Source organism: Petaurus breviceps, unplaced genomic scaffold (genome assembly GCF_028583685.1).
Source record: "Petaurus breviceps papuanus isolate PSGF00001 unplaced genomic scaffold, PetGlider_PUasm1.0 90823, whole genome shotgun sequence".
NCBI classification, from domain to species: Eukaryota; Metazoa; Chordata; class Mammalia; order Diprotodontia; family Petauridae; genus Petaurus; species Petaurus breviceps.
This window is the reverse complement of record NW_027187352.1, coordinates 7,763,905-7,787,713: the sequence shown is the minus strand read 5'-3', so window position 1 is coordinate 7,787,713 and position 23,809 is coordinate 7,763,905. Positions and strand designations below refer to the sequence as shown.

Sequence of the window (23,809 nt, the reverse complement as noted above, 5' to 3'; positions counted from 1 at the left end):
GAGTGAAGGGGAACTGGCTAATAGGGAATTGGTTAGGGGTAAGAGCAAATTCACAGGGCCACTGGCATGTAAACAAGTGACTCTGAAGGTGCCCTGTCCTGAAGTGCTCTGTGTCTTCTACCCCTCCACTGGTTAAGAGGTACCGAAGGTCCCAGAAAGCCTCTGGCACCATTAGACACTGCATTCCAGGAGATACATGCATAATTCTTCTATATGGTGAATTTGTCCTTGGGAAATAAAGAAAGCTCATTGTGTGTGTAAAGGGCTCCAAGAGAAAGCTGGAGCTACATGGGAGCAGGTCCAGCCATGCCCCCCACAGACCATGGGTTCTCCAGGGCTGAGGGGAAGAACTAGATGTGTGTAAGGTTGCCGCTGCTATAGACCTGGAGGGAGATGGTGCCAGGAAGGTCGTTGGAATTTGCATTGCCCCTATCTTGTAGATGCAGGGCATGTGATGTCTGGAGGTCATCTGGATCCCCCTTCAGAGCCACCTGCCCCAGGAACTGATCCAAAAAGAATTTATGGTTCCAAATCTAGGAGAAGAACACAAACATAGTGAGATGTTATGGGTTGGAGGTAGCCTATTTGTTCTGTGTGGCTCCAGAGGGCAGCCATCTGGGCACAGGGGAGAGAGTGCCAGACTCAGAATTAGGAAGACCTGAGTTCAAATCCAGCCTCAGACACTCTCAGAGCTGTGAGACCCCAGGTAAGTCATTTAACCACTGACTGCCTCAGTTTCCTCATCTGTAAAATAGGAATAATAAAAGTATCTTTCCCCCAGAGCTGTTGTAAGGCTCAAATGAAAGCACATAGTAAAGCACTGTGCAAACCTGAAATCTCTTTATAAATGCTAGCTATATGTTGATAATAATATCATGACTAAGTTTAGTTCAATTAAAGCAAATTCTATAAACTATTAAGTACCTATAATATTTGCTGTGTCAGTGACACAGAGATAATATGAACACAGTTCCTATCTTCAAAGATCTTGTGTTCTTCTGGGCAATATCACACACACACACATACACACGTACTGAAAATACAAAATAATACCAAGAAATTTCAAGAAGGGAGAATACTAATAACTTGGAGAATTAGGAAAAGAGCTGTGACGGAGGTAGCATCTGAGAGGTGTCAAGTGGGGGCAACTGAGACTTTCAAAGATTTCTGCACAGTGTAAGGAATTTAAATACATAGTTAAAACAAGGGGCTAGAGCAGAAACTTATTTTTCAGAGGAAGCAAAAAAGGTCGATCTACCAATCAATCAAAAACAAAGGAACAGCAAAAACAGGAGATAAAATCATCCCTTTCTTATCTGTAAAAGGATATAAAAAGAAATTGCATTTTGTTAAAAGGTACCTTAAAAGGGGCAGCTAGGTGGCACAGTGAATAGAGCTCCGGCCCTCCAGTCAGGAGGACCTGAGTTCAAATCCGGCCTCAGACACTTAACACTTACTAGCCATGTGACCTTGGGCAAGTCACTTAACCCTAACTGCCCTTCAAAAAAAAAAGGGTACCTTAAACAATGAATATCAATACTGAACATATATATGCATCAAATGGAATAACATCTACATTCTTAAAGGAAAAGTAAACTGAGTTACAAGAGGAAATAGTAAAACTATAATAGTGGGGACCCTCAAACGACTCCTCTCAGACCTCAATAAACCTACCCAAAAAATAAAATAGAAATGGAGTACCTCAATAGAGTTTTAGAAAAGCTAGAAATGATAGATCTATGGAGAATACTGAATGAGAATAGAAAGGAGTATACTTATTTCTCTAGTGTACATGGTACAATCATAAAACCTAAGCATGTATTAGGGCTTAAAAACCTCCCAAGCAATATTAAATGCATCTTTTACCAGAAACAATGTGATAAAATTTACATTCAAAAAAGGACTTTTGAAGCAAATATTTTTACACACACAATGAGATATTTTTTATTTCTCAAGGACAAATTCACCATATAGCAGAATTATATATGTATCTCCTAGAATTTGAACCAAATATTTCAAGGGTTACCCTGTTTAAATTAGGTTAGATCTTGTTTTCCTGCACGGTCCTAGGGGGCTGAACTAGTAGTAATGGATGGGTGAAAGTTGCATAAGGCAAATTTAGGCTTGATATCAGGAAAAATTCCCAAATAATTTAGTCATCCAAAGTGGAAACAGCTGCTTTGGGAGGTGGGTTTTCCCTTTTAGTGGAAGAATGTCTTAGATAGGATTTGTATTTAAGTAGGGGTTGGAACTAGAGGACCACTGCAGTCCTTTCCAATTCTGACATTCTGTGGTCAAATGGGAAACCGAAGTGTAGTCAAATAAAGTGACTTTGTACAAGATCACAGTATGGTATATGCAAATGAATGAATACTGCAGTGTGGAGTTAGAGAACATAAGTTCAAATGCTAGCTTTTTTAACAATGGCCAAGTCTATGTCATTTCAAACCTGTTTTCTCATTTAAAAATGGGATAATACTATTCACAGTAGCTATTCATGGATTTCTTATGAGGAATGTAATATAAGACATGGCAAAAGTCTTAGCACAGGTTAGAAGCTGTAAAACCTTCAGACATGCAATAAGACCTTTGGACATCCTATATACAAAATGTGAGTTAGGAACAGAACCAGGGCTCTTGACTCTATTCTCAGTGTTCTCTCTAACTCATCAGGCTTCTCTTGGAAGGTAATACCTAGGGATTAGATCCCTGTAGCAGTCACAGTCCCTGTGACCCAATGGACCAGACACTCACCTGGACTATGATGGGCTGCTCCGGTTTCTTACGATAGAAGATGCCTTTCACATCATACTCTGGGGTACCATTATGCTTGTGCACATCTGATCGGACTGTCTCTCCTTCACATTTGATGATCACATAGGAGTTAGTCCCTGTGGGAAAAGAAATGGAGCATGGAGAGAACTTGGAGAGAAAAGAGGTAGGGCAGAAAGCATACTATATATTCAGTGAACAAGGGCACCCTGAGAAAAGAACCTGGGACATTGAAGAGACAAACCCAGTCCCAGCATCCCCCCCGAGGTCTAGACCTGTCATTTCCAACTGCTTCCTAAAAAATGTCAGCTCCCTGACCATTCCATGGGCGTCCAAAGGCCACCATGTCCCAAACTGACCTCTGATTCTGTTGATGGAACCTTTATCACCAGGTCACCCAGGTTTGGAAACTCATTTTGAACTCTTCCTCTCTTATTCAGGCATTGTGGTATTGTGGATAGAAAACTGGATACAGAGTCAGATTTAACTCCAAGATTTGAATTTCTGCCTAGTAAGACATTTGTTAGATAGTGCAACCCTGGACAAAACACTGAGCCTCTCTGGGCCTAATTTCTCATCTGTAAAACTAGGGGGTTGGACTCGATGGCCTCCAAGGTCCCTTCCAGCTCTAAAACCACGATCCTAAGAACCTATGACCCTCTGATCCCTTCCAAGACCTTGTCAATCCCACCTCTATATGTTTCATATCCATCCCTTCTCTTCACCTCTTTACCTCGGTAAAGCACCTCTGCCTTGATAAGTGTAATCACTTTTTAAAAGGTCCCCCTGACTCATATTTTCTCCTTTGGTCATGGGGAAAATGAGAAGGGTTTCAAAGGTCTTCTAAGAAGGATCCAATCTATTCTGCCCCAGGTTAAACATACACCCCCAGGTTAATCTTCCCCACAAACAAGTCTAAACTCATCACCTTGCCCACCGCCATCATCCTCCATCTCTCTTTTGTATTCTAGTCAAACCAAGGCTAGACATTTCCTTGTTTCACACCACCTATGTAAATTTTTGTGGGCCTTCTCCCATGCCTAGAACCACAATAATAACAGTTCACACGCTCATAGCACTTTAAGTACTTTACAAATATAAACTCATTGGATCCTTGCAACCTTGGGAAGTGGATGTTACTATTATCTCTACTTTATAGATGAACAGACTGAGGCAGACAGAAGTTAAGTGACTTGCCCAGGGTCCTGCTCCACTGCTAGTGAGGGTCTAAGGCTACATCTAGCTCAGGTGTTCCTGACTCCAGGTCTAGCACTTTGGGCATCCACTGTATTGCCCAGCTGCGTCATATACACCTTCTTCTATCTCCACCTTTTGATATCCTTCTCTTCCTTCAAGGTCCAGCTGAGATGCCTCTTCCATGAAATCTCCTTTGGTCTTCCTCAGCTAAAAATGATTCTTCCTTTGCTTGACTCATTCTCTGTTGTAATTCCTCCTTCTAACTTGTATATTATTATTTGTATACATACCTCGTCTCCCTTCTAGATTATATATTCCTTGAGGGCAAGGACAATGTCATTTAAGGAATGTTTGTACCCTTCCCCCAGCACAGAGCTTCCCCAGTTCCCAAAGCACCATGATTTCCTTTGTGAGGAGATCTTTTCCTGACTGAGATCACAAATCCCTCCCTGCCTTAGTAGACTGTCTTTGAGTGCTGCTATAACCTAAATCTTCATCTGCTGGTGACCAGTCTACCAGTGATGAAGCCCTCTAAACTTATCTAGGCTAGAGATATATCATTTATCATTGACCCTATCTTTGAAATCTTTCCAGGTTGGTGGGGCCAGCCAGATATGAAGGGAGGCCATCAATGAAGGTTTACATTATACAGTTATTGTATGATGAATACATTCTTCCACTGATATCCTTCTCCCATATGTCTCCTTCTGGGAAACTAGAAGATTGGGAAGATGGGGTCTTAGGGACTTATCCATAGACACCATGCCCAGTGTCTATCTAGTCTGTCTTTTTTTTTTTAATTTTGATATTGAGTTTCTTCATCTTGCCAAGACTGAAGAGTTCATGCTGGGAGGTTTGCTCCTCCTTAGGCAGCCCAGGGCACTCTAATCCCAGTGGCTCACCATATTGGGGCAGGAGCTAGTGTGGAAATTTGATGGGCTATAACCCTATGGCAGCTCAGAAATCCTAAATGCAAGCAATTCACCAGACTCAACCTTCAACACTCAGCCTGCCCAAACTATTCTCACCTGGGCCAAGCTAGAGGATTTGATCTCGGTGGGAAGAAGAGAAATCATGACTCCCCAAGGAAGAAGCAGATAGGCTGGAAGTGGGGCAAAGAGAAAGAATACCTACCTTCTGAAGGGGAATCTCTCAGCCCCTCAGCTTTGATGATATGGACCTGGGATACAACCTGAGGATAACCAAAGATTCTATTCCACCACCAATGGCGGGGCTGATCCAGGTGCAATTCCCTGAGGGAGAAGAAGCGATAGAAAATGAGAAAATGGAACAGGGGGTGAGGAGAGAAGATGAGGAGAGAGACAGGAATCAGTTTGGGGGACAAAGGGAAGGAAGGCAAGAACAAGAATCAGGGGGTAAAAAGGGAATTTAAGGGAACTTAAATTCTTCCACAAAGGACATTTCATTGGATAGCTCCATTCTTATGTCACCTCCTGTGAATTACTGGACCTACCTACTGCTAGTGTTCTAGGTACTTTCTATCAAATCTGGCTTTGGCAGATATATACATAGAAAGAATACTCCAAACGTCTTAGTGTAGTTTTAAGATTTATAAAACTGCACTAAGATTTTTGGGACATCCTGGGAAACAATAATGGCTAACATTTACAGAGTACTTTTTTTTTTTTAAGCAATCGGGGTTAAGTAACTTGCTCAAGGTTACACGGCCAGTTATTTCTGTGTGTGGTGCTAAGTATCTGAGCCTGGATTTGATCCCCAGGTCATCCCAACACTGGAGCCAGTGCTCTTACTTGCTGAGCCACCTGGCCGCCCCTTACAGAGTACTTTAAGGTTTACAAAGCACTTTATAAACAGCATTTCATACAAGACTCAAAACAAACCTAAAAGGTAGGTACTATTATTTTCCTTATTTTACAGATGAGGAAACTGAGGCAGACAGGTTAAGTGACTTGCCCAGGAGCATGTAGCTACTAAGTGCCTGATGATAGATTTGAATTCAGGGCCTCCTGATGCCAGGTTTAGCCTCTGACCCACTGTACCACCTATACTTAAGCCATTGCTACTTCCTGTGGGATGTCTCAGATGGTCTGCTTCACTGCTCTGAGTCTGTTTCCTCATCTGCAAAATGAGGGATTTAGGCTAGAGAATTTCACTGGTGCCTTCCAACTCTAAATTCTATTATCCAATCTACAGAGTGTTTGATAAAGTGGAAATTACATAGGAAAAAACTTATTTAATAAAATCTGCCAGTTACAGTAGAAATCAATTTGGCAGAAATTAGGCTTAGACTAACACTTTATATCATTTTCCACAATACAATCTAAATGGGAATGCAACCTTAATATTAAAGGGAAGACTATAAAAAGATTAAAAGAGAAACAGACAGTATACTTCTCACTGGTATGGGTAGAAAATGTATTCTTAACCAACTAGAGAAAGAGGCAACCCCAAAAGATAAAATAGGTAACTTTGCTTATATGAAACTGAAAAGCTTCTGCACAGACAACACTAATGAATCTAAAATAAGAAAGAAAGCAATAGAATGGGGGGAAATCTTTCCATCAATTTTCTCTGATATGGCTTTGTTATCCAAGATATAGAAACAATCAATAATAATAACCATTTTATTGTTATTCTATATCTGAATATAACTAATAGTCATTCCTCAACAGATATAAGCAATCAAATAATATAAACAGTTCTCAAAAAAAATTGCAAAGTATTCACAGCCACATAAAAAATGCTCCAAATCACTAATAAGGAGAAGTTTAAATTTTTAAAAATGTGAGATTTCACCTCACATCCTGCAAGCTGGCAAAAATGAACAGAACACTGCAATAGTCAATGTTTTGTTTTCAGACTTTTTCAATATATCTATCAGTTGTGACTTTTTTCTCTCAAAAATATACTATTTGTCATCTGCAATGGCTTTCTAGGAGAGAGAATGAGTGAAGGACACTCAGAATAACTATGAAGATGTAAGAAACTAAAGATATCAACAAAAACTTATTTTTTCAAAAAAGTAGTCCATGTTGGAGGGGTTGTAGGAAGACAGGCATACTAATACACTGTTGGTGGAGTTGTGAAATAATACAATCATTCTGGTAAGCAATTTGATATTATGCAAACAAAGTGACCAAAATGTTCATACCTTTTGAACTATAGACTCCATTACTTTACTTAAACCCCAAAGAAAACATCAACACAAAGACCGTCACTATAGACACCAATAGCAGTACATTGACTGAGGAATAGCTATATAAACTGCGGTAAGTGGATATCCATTCGTTTGTTCAAGAAACATTTATTAAGTGCCTACTGTGTGCCAGGCACTGTGCTGATTGCCAAGGATACAAAAAGAGGCAAAAGGCAGTCTCTACCCTTAAGGAGCTTACAGTCTGATGGGGGAGACAACATGCAAACAAAGCAAGCTATGTACAAGATAAATAGGAAATCATGAAATGAGAGAAAGCACCAGAGTTAAGAGGAGTTGACTTCCTATAGACAGTGGGATTTTGGTTGGGACTTAAAGGAAGTCAGGGAAGTCAGTAGTCAAAGTGGAGGAGGGAGAGCATTCCAAGCACAGAGGGCAGCCAGAGAAAATGCCAGCAGCCAAGAGATGTAATGTTTTGTTCGTAGAACAGCCAGGAGGCCAGTGTCACTGCATATGAGCATATGTGTAGGGGAGCAAGGTGTAAGAAGAATGGAAAAGTAGGAGGGGGCCAGATTATAGAGGGCTTTGAATGTGATAAATATTACTGTGCTGTAAGAAATGACATGTGTGATGAATACAGAAAAGCATAGAAAGATCTCCATGATCTAGTGCAGAACAACATTAGCAGAACCAAGAAAACAATATGGACAGCAACTATTTCAATCCATGGAAACCTGGATTGCAGCCCCAGGTCTACCATTATTTCATTTTGTGAGCCAGGGCAAGTATCTTTCCTCTCTCTGGGACTTGGCTTCCTCTTCCATAAAATAGGAAGTATTATCTTTCCTGTCCTATTTACCAAATTGGCACTTTGGACAAAGTTAAAAGTGTCATACAGATAAGACTATTTTATTAAACTGGGAGTTTCTGGGCAGGGAACAAAGATGCCCTGTTCTTTCGGATTCTCCCCTTACCCACTCCCCTTTCCTCCCAACCCCAAGCACTTACTGGCAGGAGGCACGCACGTCTGTGAAGATCCTGAGGAGGAATTCACATGTCTGGCCTGGCTCAAAGGTGGTGGGGATAATGACATATCGGCCCTCTTTCTGCTCAGTCCGCAGAAAGACACTGCGTGAATTAATATAGATAGAACCAGCTGCCTTCTCCTGGACGGTATGCATGCGGTACTTTCGGTTCGACTCCACCTGTAGAGATAACTGTGTCTGAAACTCCTTCCCACTCCCAGGTCTCCCCATACCCGAGCTTCCCACATCACCAACTCCTGCCCCCACATTCCTCCCTAAGGTGGCCCAATGGGGCAAGAATTTGAACCTTTCATCCCTCGATAACCTTAGTATCCTTAGAACCTTATAACTGGTAGTGACCTAAGAACAATATCCAAAACATAGAATGTCCAAACTGAGAAGGGCCTTAAAATACAGAATATGGGATGGACCGTACAACCAGAGGCATGCTGGTAAATATTTTAATGACCATGTCCCTGGGGGAAGGTGAGTGGTGAGTGGGAAGAAGCATATTTTAAGTTTAATTTAAAAGTTTAATCTGAATTATTAACATTTTCTCCATCACTTTCTTAAGCTTAGGCAATCAACAAAACAAGCAAGCAAGCCCTGATTTGTAATTTGCTGATTTTTGAGATATAAATGTTTACCCTTAAAATTTCCCAATTGGTCAGTACGAGCTAGCCCCAGCAAAATCCTGCTTACAAAATCAAGGCTGAGAACTGGGAAGGGTTATTTGGACAAAGAATGCAATGCCAGAAACAGAAAGGGTCTCAGAACAACATAGAACACAGAACATTAGATCTGGAAGGGAATTTAGCCCACCAAAGATCCAAGCTGGAAGGGGCTTCAGAGGGCATTTAACAGAATTCCTTCATCTGACAGATGAGGAAGAGGAGGCCAGGGATGTGGAAGTTGACACAGTAAGTTTATGCTATGTCTCTTGATGCCTAGTTGAGTGGTCTTGGTGCTGATACATCATCTCTATCTACATCATGACTCAAGTGTTCTTGGTTGGATGATACAGATCAGAAGGAATGGGTACAAGAGATATGAACTCAAGGAAAACAATAGGGTTTGGCAATTGACTGAAGATTACGAGTAAGGGAGAGGAAATATTTGAAGGTGAGAAAAATATAACAAACCACATTTATATAAGTTGTTTATGTTTAGCAAAGTGCTTTCCCTACGACCCTGTAAAGGTAGGGCAGTGGTTGCTATGTTACAGATGAGGAGACTGGACCTGATGGAGGTTAACTAGGCCAGGGTTCTATTTTTTTTAAATAATTTATTTTTAGTTTTCAATATTCACTTTTATATTACTTTGAGTTTATTATTAAATTTCTCCCCCTTCCCAAGATGGTATGCAATCTGATACAGACTATACATGTATGATCATATTAAACATATTTCCATATTAGGCATGTTGGGAAAGAAGAATCAGAACAAAAGGGGAAAACAAAAAACAACAGAAGAAAGAGAAAATAGTATGCTTCCATCTGCCTTCAGACGCTGTAGCTCTTTCTCCAATGTGGATGGCATTTTCCATCATGAGTCTCTCGGAATTGTCTTAGATCACTGCCTTGCTCAGAAAAGCTAAGTCTAAAAAAAAAGTCATTCACTGCACAATGTTGCTGTTACCGTGTACAGTGTTCACCTAGTTTTGCTCACTTCACTCAGCATCATGTTCATGTCTTTTTTTTAGTTATACAAAATATAATTTTTTATTATCTTCATTCCTATTAATTTATTTTTGGTTCTCAACATTCACTTCCATAAGATTGTGAGTTCCAAATTTTCTCCTCATCTCTCTCCTCCCCAACCCCAATGTGTATTCTGATTACCCCTTCCCCCAAACTGCCCTCCCTTCTACTACCACCCCCCCCTTCTCTTATCCCCTTCCCGTCTATTTTCCTGTAGGGCAAGACAGATTTCTATACTCCATTGCCTGTATATCTTATTTCCCAGCTGCATGTAAAAATAATTTTAAACATTTGTTTTTAAAACTCTGAGTTCTAGATTCTCTCCCTTCCTCCCTCCTTACCCACGCTCACTGAGAAGGCAAGCAATTTGATATAGGTTATACATGTATAATTATGCAAAACACTTCCATAAGTCATGTTGTGAAAGACTAACTATATTTCCCTCCATCCTATCCCCCCATTTACTCTATTCTCTCCTTTGACCCTGTCCCTCCTCAAAAGTATTTGCTTCTGATTAACCCCTCCTCCTATTTGCCCTTCCTTCTATCATCCCCACCCCCCCTCCCCCAGTTCATGTAAGTCTCTCCAGGTTTTTCTGAAGTCTGCCTGTTTGTCATTTCTGATGGAACAATAGGATTCCATTATGTTCATATACCACAACTTGTTCAGATATTCCCCAACTGATGGGCATTCCCTCAATTTTTAATTCTTAGTCACCATAAAAAGAGCTGCTATAAATATTTTTGTACACGTGGGTCCTTTTCCATTTTTTATAATCTCTTTGGGATATAGACAGTTTGATCCTTTGGGCACAGTTCCAAATTGTTCTCCAGAATGGTTGGATCGTTTCATAATTCTACCAACAATGCATTAGTGTTCCAATTTTCCCACATCTTCTCCAACATTTATCATTTTTCCTGTTTTATCACATTAGCCTACCTGATTGGTACGTTGTGGTATCTCAGAGTTGTTTTAATTTGCATTTCTTTAATCAACAGTGATTTAAAGCATTTTTTCATATGATTATAGGTAGCTTTAATTTCTTCATCTAAAAACTATTCATCTCCTTTGGCCATTTACCAACTGGGGGGTGACTTGTATTTTTATAGATTTGACTCAGTTCTCTGTATATTTTAGAAATGAGGCCTCAATCAAAGACACTGGATATAAAAATTATTTATCAGCTTTCTGCTTCCCATCTAATCTTGGTTGCATTGATTTTGTGCAAAAACATTTCAATTTAAAGTGATCAAAATTATCCATTTTGCATTTCATAAATGTTGGTCTTGTTTAGTCATAAATTCTTCCCTTCTCCAGAGATCTGACAGGTAAATTAGTGCTTGCTCTCCTAATTTGCTTATAGTATCACCCTTTATTTCTAAATCATGTACCCATTTTGACCTTATCTTGGTATATGATGTAAGATATTGGTCTATTAGGTCAGGGGTTCTTAACCTGGGGTCTATGAACTTTGGGTTTTTAAAATTATTTGGATAATTGTATTGGTTTTTTTTGGAGGGGGGAACTTTGACTTCCCAGCATTTAGCACAGCCCCTGGCACAGAGTAAGTGCTACATAAATGTTAGTTGTTATTGTTATTATTATTCAAATTTATAAAGCACCTACAAGGTACCAGACACTGTGCTAAGTGCTATAGTATTATATAAATGCCAGTTATTATTATTATTATGTATTAGAAGTTATTAAGCACCCATAAGGTATTAGACACTATGCTGTTATATAAATGATAACCAAATCTACCAAATGCTGTGCTAAATGCTTTACAATTATTATCTTATATGGTCCTCACAACAACCCTAGGAAATAGGTGCTATTATTATGATCGCCATTTTACAGACGAGGAAACTGAGGCAGACAGAAAGTTAGGTGACAGTAAGTGTCTAAAGCCAGATTTGAACTCAAGTCTTCCTGACTCCAGGCCTGATGCTCTACCCCCTGCACCTCCTGATTTTGTACATTATGCATTTAAAACATGTTTCTGAGAAGGGGTCTAGGGATTTCACCAGACTGACTGCCAAAGGAGGCCATGACACAAGAAAGGGAAAACGATCCCAGATGTCTAGCCTATCAGACGCTTGTGCCATCAGATGGCTGAGGTTCTGAGTGACGAGGATGCTTTTGTCACCATCAATATAGAGAAACTTGAAAGAGCTGCAAATTTGGGGGGAGTGGGCAGGTGAGGAGGACACAACAGCAACAATAGAAAAAATTAGCACTGACATGATAATATGGGTAAGGTTAGCTAAGTGCTCTATGTGCATTATTATCTCACTGGTCCTCACAACAATGCCGGGAGAGGATGGTACAGATAACACAGGCTGTACCAATAGTCATAGTGTGGTTTGGAATGAAAACCACCCTAAGACTTTGGGTACAACTTTGTATTATTCTCCTTTTACAAGTGAAGACACTATGGGTTAGGCTGCACAGCTAAGAAAGATTGTATGATATATAAAAAGTTCAAGAGGGGTGGCTAGGTGGTGCAGTGAATAGAGCACCAGCACTGGAGTCAGGAGGACCTGAGTTCAAATGCAGCCCCAGACACTTAACACATAAACTAGCCATGTGACCTTGGGCAAGTCATTTAACCCCAACTGCCCTACCTTCCCCCCTCCAAAAAAAAAAAGAAGAGAAAAAAGAAAAAAAAGTTCAAGAGACTTAGTTTCTGGGCAATTAATCATTTTATTAATTATGGCTAGCAAATATTTAATAAAAGGATTGGTCATTTGGCTGTCTCTCATGAACTAAAGATGGATCATGGCAGCCTACTGAGACTTAGACGCCCTTGGAAGAATGGATGTTCCTGACAGATGGTAATCAACTCTGACTGGTTAACAATTAATGAGAATGAATATTATAATGAGGAGTGGAGCTATTCTAATGAGGGGCTAGGGAACTGAATCTAGTGTTCTTACTGTTCAACCCAGCTTAATGAAAGCCCAGAAATAAGCCAGGGTGTGGACCCAAAAGCCAGGCATGAGCCAAGTGTTCTATTCTGTGGGATTTAAGCACAATTCAACAGCCTGAACTTCAGACTGCCCCTTGCCACCATCCTCACCTTCCCCAGGGACAGAGAAGGGAGTCATTCATGATCTCTGAGAATCCTCTATAAGTAAAAGGGGAGCCTCCCCACTAGGGGACCAGGACCTGCCTCTGGGGCCCTGCTTACCTTGTAGATGTCAAAGCCGATGGCAAGGTTCTCAGCTTTGCCCTGCCTGCGGGTGGTCCGCCTTGTCTTCTGCTGCAGACAGATAAGCACCTCATCCCCTGGTTTCTTCACATTGAACACATACTAGGGACAAGGGAAAAAGGAAGACAGGGCTTCAGGTTCATGAAAGAAGGACCAGAGCACTGAAGAGCTGGCATATGCCACAGAGACTGTATAGTTCAGCTCCATCTCATTTAACAAATGAGGCCCAAAGAGTGGAAGTGACTTGCCCAAGGCACTAAGTAACAGAGTCAGGATTCAAACCCGGGCCCTTAAACTCTAAATCCAAGCCTCTTTCCACTATATCTGGCTCAAAATCATGTTATCTGGGAACCTAAGATGGTATGTTTAGAAAGACAAAAAGTAGGGGGAGGGAACAGGTAATAACAACATTAATAATAACAGCTCAGGACCAGCCCTGTGATTTCATTAATGTAGCAAAAACCCAGATCAGGAAACCCATCTAATACCAGTCGTCACCTTGTCTGAACCTCGTGCTCTCAGAAAGTTGGCCAGAGCACCTGTGTAGAGTCACACTGAAACAAGGATGATGATGATGACACTGACAATGACTGATAGTTTTATTTGGTCCTCACAACCTTGTGTATGAGTGTATGATTACATCCATTTTATAGATGAGGAAGTTGAGGCTGAAGGACATCAAGTGGTCTGTCCACAGTCAGACAGTTATAAGGGTAAACTGAGAAATGTTCCTGACATAGTAGTTCAAAGGACCTTAGAGACACCAAGTTCAATCTCTTTATTTCACAGATGAGTTTCCATCTCAAGGAGAAGGCAGAGGACCATTTGGCAGACATCCGGTAGGAAGGATTCCTGCTTAAGTGTAGGTTGGACTACTTGTTCTCTGGAGTCACTTTTAGATCTGATAGTTTATGATTCCATGAAGGAGATATAGCCCTGGACATGGGGAGGGGTTAGGGAGGGAAAGAGGGAGAGATAGAGAGAAAGAGATGCAGAGAGAGAGTGGCACAGAGAGAGATGCAGAGAGAGAAAAAGAGAGAGGGAGAGAGACAGGAGAGAGAAAGGGAAGGAGGGAAAGAGAGAGATGGAGAGAGAAACAGAGACAGAGAAAGAAAGAAATAGAGGAGAGACTGAGAGAAACAGAGAGAGGGAGGGGAGGAGAGAAAGGCAGAGAGAGAATGCTGAGAAAGATACAGAGAAAGACAAAGAGAGAGAGAGAGAGAAAGACAGGAGATAGAGAATGAGGATATACTGAGATAGAGAGAAAGGGAAGGAGAGAAAGAGAGAGGGAGTGAGGGAAAGAGATGAAGACAGAGAAATAGAGAGAGGAAAGGAAGGAGCGAGAGATGCAGAGAGAGAATACAGAGAGAGATACAGAGAAAGAAAAAGAGAGAGGGAGAGACACAGGACACAGAGAAAGAGAGAGGAGAAACTAAGACAAAGAAACAGAGAGCAGGAAGGAGGAAAGGAGAGAATGAGTGAGGGAAAGAGAAACAGAGACAGAAGGAGATAGAAAGAGGAGAGACTGAGAGAGAGAAAAGAGAGGGAGGGAGGGAAGGAGAGAGAGATAGAGAGATAAAGAGAGGTGGAGAGGAGAGGGAGGGAGACAACACAGGATATGAGAGTTGCAACATGGTAGGTAACAGCATAGAGAAAGGTTTGACTGTGTTCGGGTTGGGGAAGTCAAAGTTGTGGGGGAAGTGGGCCAAATGCTTTCCTGTACAAGGCTTGTGTGGTAAAGATTGAACTGTAGGTGTTAAATTATAATCATGATAATACCCAGTATTTTACAGACCTCATTTTATAGACAATAATGAGTGCCCTCCCCTGGCTTTGTCTCCTTATACCCCAGCAGGGAAGGGAGGTGACCCTGGTGACTTAAAGTAAGAGTGTCAAACTCAAATAGAACAGTCTCTGTAGCTGCAAATGGACCTAGGAAAATAAAAATTAAAATACCTATGCTGTTATCATTTTATTTACTTTGTTGGACATGTCCCATTTACATTTCAATCTGATTCAGCCCTCACTGCTGAGCCGGGCAGTGGATCTATCTGTCAAATCCTACAAGGCTGGCAAGGTTTTGAGGATGAATATGATGGTGGCTACTGTCCAAGAGTCAGCTCACCTTAGTTTAAAGCAGTATATCATCAGGTTGATCTGCAGAAGGACAAATGCATTGGCTATGGTAACTATAGCCAATAACAATCTATGAAATTATAAAAGGGTATTGCTGGTAGAGGATCTGGACTCATGAAATTAGATTCCTCAAGTCCTAAAGGAAAATGACAGGGCCCTTTGTGTGCTGAGTATTTTCCTCCCTAGAATCCTGTTCGATAGGTAGTGCTAACTGCTAGAATCTCCATTTTAGAGATGAGGAAACTGAGGCCCAGGGCAAGAAGGTCACACAGTCAATAAACACTAATGCCAAGGCCTGTGCCTCATATATTCTGAGCTCTGTGCACTTCATAATGTTTCCTTCCTATGTTTCACAAAGGCACAGAGATATAAGGCAGCTTGCCCAGGGTTATAACACAATTCTGTGTCAAAGCTGGAATTTGAACTCAGATCTCTTAATTCTTCATCAGCATTGCTTGTTCTCACCCTTCCCATCCCCTCCCTCAAGGGTACAGATGGCATGGCTTGTCTATACAAGGTGTCCCCACAATCTTGGCTTGGAACTGCACTAAGACTTTCAGGACACCCCATACGTTTGGGACAGGCAGTTAAGAGAAGAGATCCTGGAAAGGGAAGAGGGAGGACACAGAGGCAGGGTATGTGTGTGGCTCCTCCCTCTTAGCTCACCTGGGGGTTCTGGAAGAAGGTCTCCTTGTGGTTGATACAGCCCCCAGTGCGGTTCTTCAGAGGATTCTCATGATACTTCCACTCCCCTTTAATCTTTGCCTCCTCCCAGGTCTTGTGGATGCTTAGGTAGGATGTGTTGATGATGAGACACTTGATGAGGTCCGTGAAATAGCGGCAGAGGTCTTCAAATGTCATCCTGGGTGAAGGTGTTATGGTGAGGGATGCACCAGCCAGCAGGCCAGAGAGGGAGATGGGACTTCCCACTCCCCCCACCCCAATCTGGAAAGACTCTTCACATTCCGATGGCACTAAAACCTGGGATTTGATGGGATATGGGAGAAGGGACTCCAGTCTGAGATTCATGTGGATCCCAGTTCTGGAAATCCTAGGGTTATCAGAGTGGAACTCAGGATAAATCACCTTCCTTTACTGGATCTGTTTTTTGACTTACTATCCTTACAAAATAAGGAGAGAAAAAACTGAGAAAAAAAGACTCAGTCATTGGCCAGGCTGTGTCCCATGCCCTCCTGAAATATACTTCTTCCTATCATCTCTTGGAAGCTCCAGATCCTCCTTCAAAACTCAACTGAAGGGCTATCTCCTACAAGAAGCATCTTCCCATCTCTTCAGGTGGCTATGGTCTCCTTCACCACTCCCGCCACCCAATGACCTTGTATTTTCTTTATATACATTTTCTATCTATTTATGTAGACATATTTCTAGTCTCACTGAAGTCAGGAGATGTTTCATTTTTATCCCTTCTTGCTCAAGTGAGGATAAGTGCCTTCCTCAGGGGATCAACCTATCCATGAACAAGCACTTACTGGGTTTACCCTTCACCAGACAGGCACTGTGCAAGCAGTGCTAGGGATACAAAGAAAGGTAATAGATGTAAAGTGCTTCATATAAATTTCAAAATGCTTTGGAAATGGGAAAGCTATTGTGATTGTAACTTAATAGATGTGGAAGCATCCAAGAAAAGTTTTATGAGTAGAAAGGATAACTATCCTCTTAAGGGAGCTCTCACATTTATTGAGCACTTGAAATACATTTGCTGAATGCCTTGGTAGAAAAACCCAATAAAGGGAAGGGACTTAAAGGTCACACAATAAACTTATGGAAGAGCCAGGACCATAATCTAAGTCCTTCCTGACTCCCCAACTGCATACTATTTCCAGTGCCGTGGAAATCTTGACTTTAATGAATCTCTTGGCCTTAAATGAATCTCTCCCTGTACTCAGCTCTCTGCATCAAAGTTTCCCCCAGACAGCCCTCCATGTCTCCCTGTGTGTGAGACTCACCAGAATTCTCCATCATCCTTCACAGTCACGCCCAGTTTCTCCCTCTCGCTTTTGCTTACTTTCTGCCATTCCTCTGAACTGTGGGATATGAAGGAAATCAGGGTGTGGGTGGACAGAATTGGTTAGAGAAGGAAACACTAGATTTCATGCCCCTCAAATTACCTGATCAGATATGGTTGTGTATTACACTTACTTGTGTGTATCCTGTCCCTTTGCTAGACTCTCAGCTCTGTTGGGGGGAAGTTGATGCCCTACCTCAATTTGGATCTGTTCTAGCTCTAAGCACAGGCTCTACATACTGCAGGTACTTATAGATCATGAATGCATGAATGAACAAAATAAGACAAAAGATGATGAGTTCTTTGTTTTTGTTTTTTAAACTGGATTTATTGATAAAGAGAGCTCCCAGGGAGGAAATCCTTCTACCAATGAAGAAGAGTGTCTACTCTTCAACTGACAAACAAGTCAACAAGCATCTGTTAAAGTCAATAAGCATTTATTAGGCACTTATTATGTGCCAGGCATTGTGCTAAGTGTACAGGCTACAAAGAAAGGCAAAAAAAAAATCCCTGCTCTCAAGAAATTCACAGTCTAATGGAGGAGACAACATTTAAATAACCATGTACAGACAAGAGATATCTAAGATAAATTGGAGATACCCTCAGTAGGAAAACACTGGCAGTAAGGGGGATCAAGAAAGGCTGCCTATAGAAGGTGGGATTTTTGCTGGCACTTAAAGACAGGGAAGCCTGGAATTAGAGATAAGGAGGGAGAGCATTCCAGGCATACGGGACAGCCAGTGAAAATGTCTGCAGCTGGGAGATGGAGTACTGTGTTAGAAGAAAAATAAGGAGGTCAGTGTCACTCAATCACAGAGTATGTGGAGGGGGTGAAGAGAAGGTTGGAAAGATAAGAAGAAGCCAGGTTATGAAAGATTTCATGCTTGATCCTGGAAGGAACTGGGAGTTACTGGAGGTCACTGAGTGAGGTTTGCGGGGGAGGGGGGGTGTCAGGGTGACATGTTCAGACCTATGCTTTAGGAAAGTCATTTTGACAGCTGTGTGGAGGATGGGCTGAAATGTGGAGAGAAGAGGCAAAGAGACCAACCAGCAGGCTGTTGCAATAATCCAGGTGCAAGGTGATAAAAGCCTGCATGGGAGCAGTGACAGTGTTAGAGGACTAGAGAGGACTTGGCTATAGTTGGATAGGGGAAGGTGTGTGTGTGTGTGTGTGTGTGTGTGTGTGTGAGAGAGAGAGAGAGAGAGAGAGAGAGACAGAGAGAGAGAGAGACAGAGAGAGAGAGAGACAGAGAGAGAGAGAGACAGAGAGACAGAGAGAGAGAGAGACAGAGAGAGAGAGAGACAGAGAGAGAGAAGAGGAAGAGTTGAGGATGACACCTAGGTTCTGAGCCTGGGTGAGGCGGGGTGGGGGGGAAAAGATGGTGGTATCCTCAATAGTAGTAGGGAAGATAGGAAGATGGGAAGGTTTGGGAGTGGGGGGGGGGTAGAGGAGTTCAGTTTTAAACATGTTGAGAATAATCCTAGAGTATTAAGAAGTGGTGACTTGCCCAAGATTGCTCAGTGAATATGTGTCAGAGGCAGGACCTGAATCTAGGTAATCTTGACTTTGAGGTACCCTACCCACAATGTTTTACAGTCTGCAGTGTGCTAGAGCCAACCTGAACTTGTTTGAGAGTTGCTGAGATTGTTAGATTTTCAGTGTAATATTTACATCTCAGAAAACTGGCCAACACTACAAATTCAGGTTTGATTTATTGTTGTTTTGTTTTTTTAATTATTGTCCAGACTTTAAAAAGTGATGGAGAAAATATTGACAATGTAGATTAAATTTAAAAGTCTGCTGTGTGTAAATCCTCCCCCCAAGAGGTAGCTAGAAATATTTCCCAGAAACTCCTTGTGCAGAGCTTCTTATAACAAGAAGAGAAAATGCCAATATCCCAGGCAGGGTATCATGGTAGTAGTAAGAAGAGTTTCTGGTACAAATCAGTCTTGCATGATACCACCTGTCTCCTGAGGTAAGATGAGTAATCATTTGTTCCATACAAGCCAAAGAAAACACGAGGCTAATTATTTTCTCTCTCAGTGTTCCCAGTGTTGGAAAGTTCTGAATGTTTCCTGTTCTGAGAGCTGAAGTCTCTCCCTCCCTGGTCTGTGGGTCCCTAAGTATAGACTTGTTATGTCATTGGACATCATGTAGCTTGTTCATTTAGTTGTCCAAGCAGATGTAGTGGGAAGAACAGTTGTATCTAAAGTAAGAAGGCTGCCTAGTCTCAGGTCTAAGCGCCACAACTTAATAGCCATGTGAAGTTGGTCTCTGAACCTCATCGGTAAAATTGGGATAATACTTGCTCTTTTGCACCTCACAGGGATATTGTGAGAAAGTGCAATGTAAATCTTTGGACCCTATTTATTACTATCATTTATTCATTCATTCAATCAGCAAATATTTCCCGAGTATTTAATGAATATAGTGCCATCTTCAACAAGGAGACAGGACAATGACATCCATCTACCTGAACACCTCAAAGCCTGAGATCAAATTGGCATTGGTACATCTCTTACACGAATAACTAATTTCCAAAAAAGGATCAAGGCAGAAGGGAAATTTACCTATTATAAATGTCTATTACTTAAAAAATAATAATCTCATTAAAATAGATTTTTCCCCTTATAGTTATAGTATAACATAAACATTTGCACTTTACTAAATGACAAGCATCTTACAACAGCCCTTTTAAAAAAAGTTTAAAACTTTTAAAACCTAGCTGTTTTGTAGAAGGGGCTCAGGTTTGGGTGAAGGTCAAAGCTCTTGAGATCAGTCAGGGTCACTGCTCATTCTAAGGTCAAGGCTTATCCTTGGGTTAGGACTCAATTCTAGGTTTAGGAGCAAGGGGCTGGTTCTGGTCTGTCCTTTAACTTTTAGCGTAATTAGCACCAACTTATGATCATGGTCAAACTGGCCCCAACCTAAATCTATGCTATACATGACATAAAAGTATATGGACAAATCTCCCAATTTCTTTCTCCTGGCAAAAACATCTCCTTCCCAGTGCCTGACCTCAGTACAAAGAAACAAACTCTCTTTCCTTCCCCTCTTCTTTCTGTTCTTCCATTTCTAAGATTAATCACTGCCCTTGCAAGCACCATTCAATGTCAAGGACTCACGTGTCACTCCAGGGACCATTCCACTCCTTCTCTCCCCAGGGATTTCGCAACCGGATCATATCTAGCTTCTCCGACTTGAAGTAGGCCATCAAGCCATGGCCCAGACGGATCTTTCTCACATCCGTGATGGCGTAGGCGTGACCCTTCACCAATCCACAATCCAGGCGGGTCTCCATGTCAGATTCTGTCATCGCCTAAGTGACATGGGAAACATCGGGGAGAGGGGGAAATCATCAGGAGAGTGACCTACTCTCTCTCCTCCACCACCAAAGATGAAGGGGTGGGGGAAAACACTGAATTTGGAGTTGTTACGAGGAACTAAATCTAAGTTCTGTTACTTGCTAGGGACTGGATATGTATATTTATTTATTTATTTATTTATTCATATCAAGTCATATTCTCTCTCAGTTTACCCATCTGTAAAATGAGGGGGTTGGAATAGATGACTGCTATTTACTTCTAGCTCTAAATCCTATAATATCCCTTGGTACTGTCTTGAGCAAAAAATAATGATTGATACATGGATAGCTCTTTAAGGCTTTCAAAGGCTTTTCATTATCTCATACAAGCTTTATGAAACAGATATTGCTGGCATTATCCTCATTTTACAGATGAGGACACTGAGGAACAAAGAGAGGAAGAGTTTTTTTTTCCCCCCAGGTACATACAGCTAGTAAATGAGAGAGCTAAGACTTAAACCCAGGACCTGTGACATCAAATTCAGTTCTCTTTAGTACCCTCTCAACATCCTGTGTCTACTCCCTCCCCCGCCCACACACACCCCTCGAATGGCTCAGAAATCCAGGTAGTGGAATGTGGGCTTTGGCCTCCCTGGGTCACATGTCAAGTTCCCAACATTCATATTAATTCCCCATGAAAACTATGCGGGAGGCTATGCCTAGTGGCCACTCTGACTCAGGCCTCCAAGGGGCTGGCAGTAGGTTCAGAGTCCTCTCACCTTAATCGATGCACTGATGAGCCCCCCACGAGAGTGAACCTTCAGCACTCGCTCAAATAGCTGGTTCCGCAACGTCTCGTCATTGGCATAATCCTCAATTGTCAGGTCAATGGGCTCTGTGATGCCCCCCGTGAAATCCACCAGGGCATCCGCGGTGTTGCCCCCATCTAAAGCCTCATAACATCCTATCAGCCTAATGGGAAGGCAGCAGGTAAAGAGAGAAAGAGCAATGGTCATTTCCTCCAAGGTATATAAAGTATGGACCCTAAGTTTTATGATGTCTTACTGTCCTCATTTGTAAATGGGGATAATAATCCCAGCCTCTCTCCCTCACAGGTTTGTCATGAGAATCCACTGAAATCACAGACGTAAAGTGCTTTGTAATCATCTAAATCCTATAGAACGGTAAGCTGCTATTATTATCATCTTAATTCCCCCCTAGGTCTACAAACCCGCTTTTACTGGACCTCACAGCTTTGAGAAATAGAAAGGGCAGGTATCATCAGCTACATTTTAGAGAGGAGGGAAGGACCTGCCAGAGGACACAAAGAGTTCTCAGACTTAGAATCCAGGGCTCTGTTCACCCGACCAGGCCTGCTCCCTGCCTCTATGCTCAGAGCACCCTGCCTTTGGCATGTTATTTCCTCAGGGGCCTGGATCATGTTCTGGTAGCCCCTGAGCTGTGAGATCTGCATTTTCATTTTTTTCCCATATTGAAAACCCAGAAAACACTCTCAAGAGGTCATCAAGCCCAGAAGAGTCCTAGATTCAGGAGCATGCCCCCTCTGTCTATTGGCATATGCCCAGATCAGATGATCAAACTCCATCTGTGCTGCCGGATTAAGTTCTGGGAGTCTCATTTTAGGAAGAATTTTGACAAAATCAAGAGATAGTATGGCACAGTGGAGAGAGGGCTGACCTTGGAGTCAGGAGCATATGGGACCAAATATAGGCTCTGATACACACTGGATATGTGACCCCAGGCAAGTCATTTAACCTCTCCAGGGTAACCCTTCAGGACTCAAAAGTTATAGATGAGTTATTGATGTGCCTCAAGAAGTTTTGGATTTGTTTGTTTTGTTTTGTTTTAACACAAAAGAACACAAAGAAAGAAGGAAAAAAAGAAAGTAAAAGAAAATTAGAGAAAAAAAGGAAGATAAAGAGAAGACAGAAAGAGAGAAAGAGAGAAAAGGAAGAAAGGAGAAAGAAGGGAGAGAGGAATGTAGGAAGGGAATGATGGAGAGAGGGAAGGAGGAAGGGAAGGAGGAAAGAAGGGAAGAAAGGAGGGAAGGAGAAAGGAAAGAAGAAGAAAATTAGAGAAAAAGAAAGAAGTAGAAAAGAAGAAAGACAAAGAAAAGGAAGGAAGGAATGAAGGAAGGAAGGAAAAAAATGAACAAACTGGGGCATGCCTAGAGAAAGATGTCCAAAATGGGGAGGGCAGTCTAGGTCAACTATCAGTAAGCTGAAAACACTAGGGATATTCATCTTGGAAAAGTCTCTGAGCCAAGTGTGCTGGTGTACATCTCTATTACCTGCTCTCACAGGGTTTGAGGCTGAGGGATCACTTGGGAATGGGAAATCTGAGCTACAGTAAAGCTAAAGCATACCAGAGGTCTGGACTAAGTCTGGTACCAGTATTGGGAGCCCCTGAGAAACTGAGATAGGTTAAGTGACTTGCCTAGGGTTACTAGCTAATATACTTCTAAGGCAGGATTTGTACTCAGATCTTTTTTTATTCTAATTTCAACACTTTATACACTGCACCAATGAGGTGCCTGATCTCCCAGAGTTTTCCTTACAAGATGTTTCAGAAGAAGAAAAGGGGACATTGGAAGGAATTAATCCTCCTCAGTGAGCAGATCTCAGAGAGAAGGAATTCTCAGAGTAATTCCTAGAAGATCTTGGACATCCATTGCAAAGGCCACATGCAAGGACAGATGAGAAGGCAGAAGGACTGAGGGTCTGCATGCCCAGAGCTGATACCAGCACTCTCCCCTCCTAGACAGCAGAGATATACCCGCTTCATCTAGGTATTTCTAAAGTCCGACCTATTATCTGCTCCCCTGGGTCAAATATGTTATGGGATCATTGTCCCAGGAGCTAATCAGGTGTTGGAAACATCCAAGACCATTGTCTAATGGGAGGAGAAGGAGGAAAGAGAAGGCCAATTCTCATTTTCCTCCCCCACAACTCAGGCCGTGTGGCCACTTCAACAGAGGGAGCAGAATGTAATGTAATGAAGAGCACTGGATTCTGAGGGTAAAGACTAGATTTGGGTTTGAACTCTGCTCCTTATTCAGGGTCTAAGCCTACACACATTTCTTTACCTCTGACTCTTCATTTTCTCAGAAGTAAAATGAAGAAATTGAACTAGATGAGTTCTAAAGTCCATCAAGCTGGGACCTTCTGTGCTCTAAGGACCCTACCAGCTCTGACATTCTCTGTTCTAAGGGCCCTCCCAGCCCTGACATTCTGTGTTCTAAGGGCCCTCCCAGCCCTGACATTCTCTGTTCTAAGGGCCC

The 23,809-nt window shown here is 41.9% G+C and overlaps 1 protein-coding gene across 1 annotated transcript in view; it reads right to left on the bottom strand.

Annotated features, from left to right (window-relative positions):
• CAPN5 (calpain 5) overlaps positions 1–23,809 on the bottom strand; it is a 159,942-nt gene that overhangs the window by 3,397 nt on the left and 132,736 nt on the right. Inside the window, exons 5-13 of the mRNA XM_069070908.1 lie at positions 21,288–21,480; positions 20,330–20,523; positions 17,145–17,222; positions 15,844–16,039; positions 13,021–13,143; positions 8,114–8,310; positions 5,104–5,222; positions 2,755–2,891; positions 1–533 (exon numbers count right to left, since the gene is read on the bottom strand). The exon at positions 1–533 is cut by the window's left edge and continues 3,397 nt beyond it. Coding sequence (XP_068927009.1) covers positions 351–533; positions 2,755–2,891; positions 5,104–5,222; positions 8,114–8,310; positions 13,021–13,143; positions 15,844–16,039; positions 17,145–17,222; positions 20,330–20,523; positions 21,288–21,480 — 1,420 coding nt within the window. The 3' untranslated portion in view covers positions 1–350. The remainder of the gene's footprint in view (positions 534–2,754; positions 2,892–5,103; positions 5,223–8,113; positions 8,311–13,020; positions 13,144–15,843; positions 16,040–17,144; positions 17,223–20,329; positions 20,524–21,287; positions 21,481–23,809) is intronic.